The sequence below is a fragment of the Budorcas taxicolor genome, chromosome 3, assembly GCF_023091745.1.
Source record: "Budorcas taxicolor isolate Tak-1 chromosome 3, Takin1.1, whole genome shotgun sequence".
NCBI lineage: Eukaryota > Metazoa > Chordata > Mammalia > Artiodactyla > Bovidae > Budorcas > Budorcas taxicolor.
This window is the reverse complement of record NC_068912.1, coordinates 121,113,189-121,115,311: the sequence shown is the minus strand read 5'-3', so window position 1 is coordinate 121,115,311 and position 2,123 is coordinate 121,113,189. Positions and strand designations below refer to the sequence as shown.

Below are 2,123 nucleotides of genomic sequence, written 5' to 3'. Positions count from 1 at the left end.
GACTCTCCCAGGCTCGCAGAAGTGGGAGGCCCTCGCACCGTGCTCAGACCCGCTCACGCACCCCATTCGCTCCGGCGACTTCCCAGCAGAGCCAGCCCTCGAGAGCTGAGCCGCTCGGGCACGAACCCGTTCCCCGGGAACGCCGAGACCCCGGGCTCACTCCAGGCCCCGCCTTTTCCCCGGAGGCCGCATCGTCCTCACCGCCAGAGAGGAACTCGCTCCTCGTGGGCACTCTTGCTGCGTCGCCCAGGGCGTGCCGCACACAGAGTGTGCCTGGGCGTCTGCACGCATGTGCATCGGAGCCGGCCTACCGCCACAGCCCCAGAGATGGCCGCGGCTTCTTGTTCCTCCCCTTGGTCGCTCTGGCCCTCCCGCTGGCACAAGGGCCCTGGCCGACGTCCGTCGGCCCCGGAGCCGGGGTGTCCGTGCTGGGCCGGTCGAGCCGGTGGTGCTCCTGTGCGGGCGGCGGGCGGTTTCTCCCTCCTCCGTGTCTGGACCGGTGAATCACGACTGCGCCGGCAGGCAGGGCAGCCTGGATCTCGCGGAGCTCCAAGGCCGGCTTCGGTCGGTCGTGTTCTTGCAGGCGTCTCCACTGCTCTAAGCTCATCCCTTCGGCCTCTGTGTCCCCCGGGGACTCCTGCGACCCAGGAGCTCTGCCGCTGGCGTCTCCTGCAGGCTGCCCGGGGTCTGTGGGGTCAGCCCCGAGGGGGGCCGCCGCCCCTCGCCCAGCGCCCCCTTCCCACGCACCCTCCCGGGCGTAGAACAGGACGTAGGCGCCCTGGCTCAGGGCAGCAGTCTCGGCACAGGCGGTCACCTTGGCATCGTCCATCTCATACCATTGGCCGTTGCCCGCTCGGACGTAACAGAAGTAGTGTCCTCGCTCACAGCTCCACCCGGAGTGCACCAGCACGGCATAGAGCACGTAGCCCAGGGGCCCTGCCTTCCGCTCAGACGTGTAGGGCTGCACGTCCAGGCACTGGGGATAGCGCGCCTCCTCAGCCCTTTTGGCCCCGCTCAGCTGTGTGAACCGCTTCAGCACCAGCACCAGGACCTGGGACGTGCTGTGCAAAGTCAACCTCTTGGTGGCAGGCACCTTCCGGAGACAAACGCCACAGTCATAGGCATTTTCCGCCTCCAGCTTCTCGGGCTTGACCAGCTCTCTCAGAGCTTGCTCCACACTCGGAGCCGCCGTGATATCCAGGCTGACGTCCAGATAAGGGTCGAACGTGTCCGAGACACCGAGGCAGTGGAGACACTGGATCCGAGACCTCCACGTCCCGCCGAAGATCTGACGGACGACGCTGGTGTCCTCGGAGGCGTGGCCCGACGGCTGGGATGCACTCAGGCACCCTTGCTGCATGCCATGCAGAGTAAACGTCAGAAACTCGTGGGCATCTTCCTGCTGGTGTCTGTGGAAGCCCGCCAGCAGGTCCTTGCGGGGCCGGATCACCTCTCCCGCGTGAAGGAGGGCTCGGGTCACGTGAGCTCGCATGGCACAGAGCGTGCAGCAGCCGCCGGCCGGACAGAGGGTGGCGGGCTGCCGGGACACCAGCCAGCTGGCCAGGGGCGGTGTGTGGCTCAGACACTGCAGCGCCGCATTCACGTAGCACGTGTTCCCCAGATTCTGAAGCCCAGCGCCCACCCCCCACGGCCCCCTCCAACTCAGGGCGACTTTCTGGCCACGCGCCAGCCCCGCTGACCCAGGAGCCAAGTCACCCCGCTGGGGGCGCCCGACCGCCGGCGACGGCCCCTCAGGGACAGAGGGTCCCCGAAGGGCATCCGCACCAGCGGCGCTGGCCCGACAACCTTGCCCTCCGGCTAAGACGTTGAAGGGAGCCGGACGCGCACCTCCCCCGTGCTCAGAAGCAGCCCCCGGGGCTCTGCAAACAAGGCCCACGAGGGTTTCCATCTCCTACCTGCAGCTGCACGCCGGTGCCTCCTTCCCTCAGACCGTCGTCTCCAAAAAGGGCCCGGGCCCCGCCCCCTCGGCCCTTTGGGGGCGTCCCCACAGCCCCACCCCCGCACGTGCAATCTCCTCATTCGCTGAGGCGGCCGAGGGCCTGCCCACTCCCACTCCCGCCATCCAACCACTGAATTCCCACTTTTCTCGGGGAATTCCCCTC

At 68.1% G+C, this 2,123-nt stretch overlaps 1 protein-coding gene across 1 annotated transcript; it reads right to left on the bottom strand.

Moving 5' to 3' along the window:
- Nucleotides 1-307: 307 nt before the first annotated feature.
- Nucleotides 308-1,909, bottom strand: LOC128045603 (ubiquitin carboxyl-terminal hydrolase 17-like protein 6). The gene has a single exon (XM_052638065.1). The coding sequence runs from the start codon at nucleotides 1,907-1,909 to the stop codon at nucleotides 308-310; it is 1,602 nt and encodes a 533-aa protein (XP_052494025.1).
- Nucleotides 1,910-2,123: the final 214 nt, after the last annotated feature.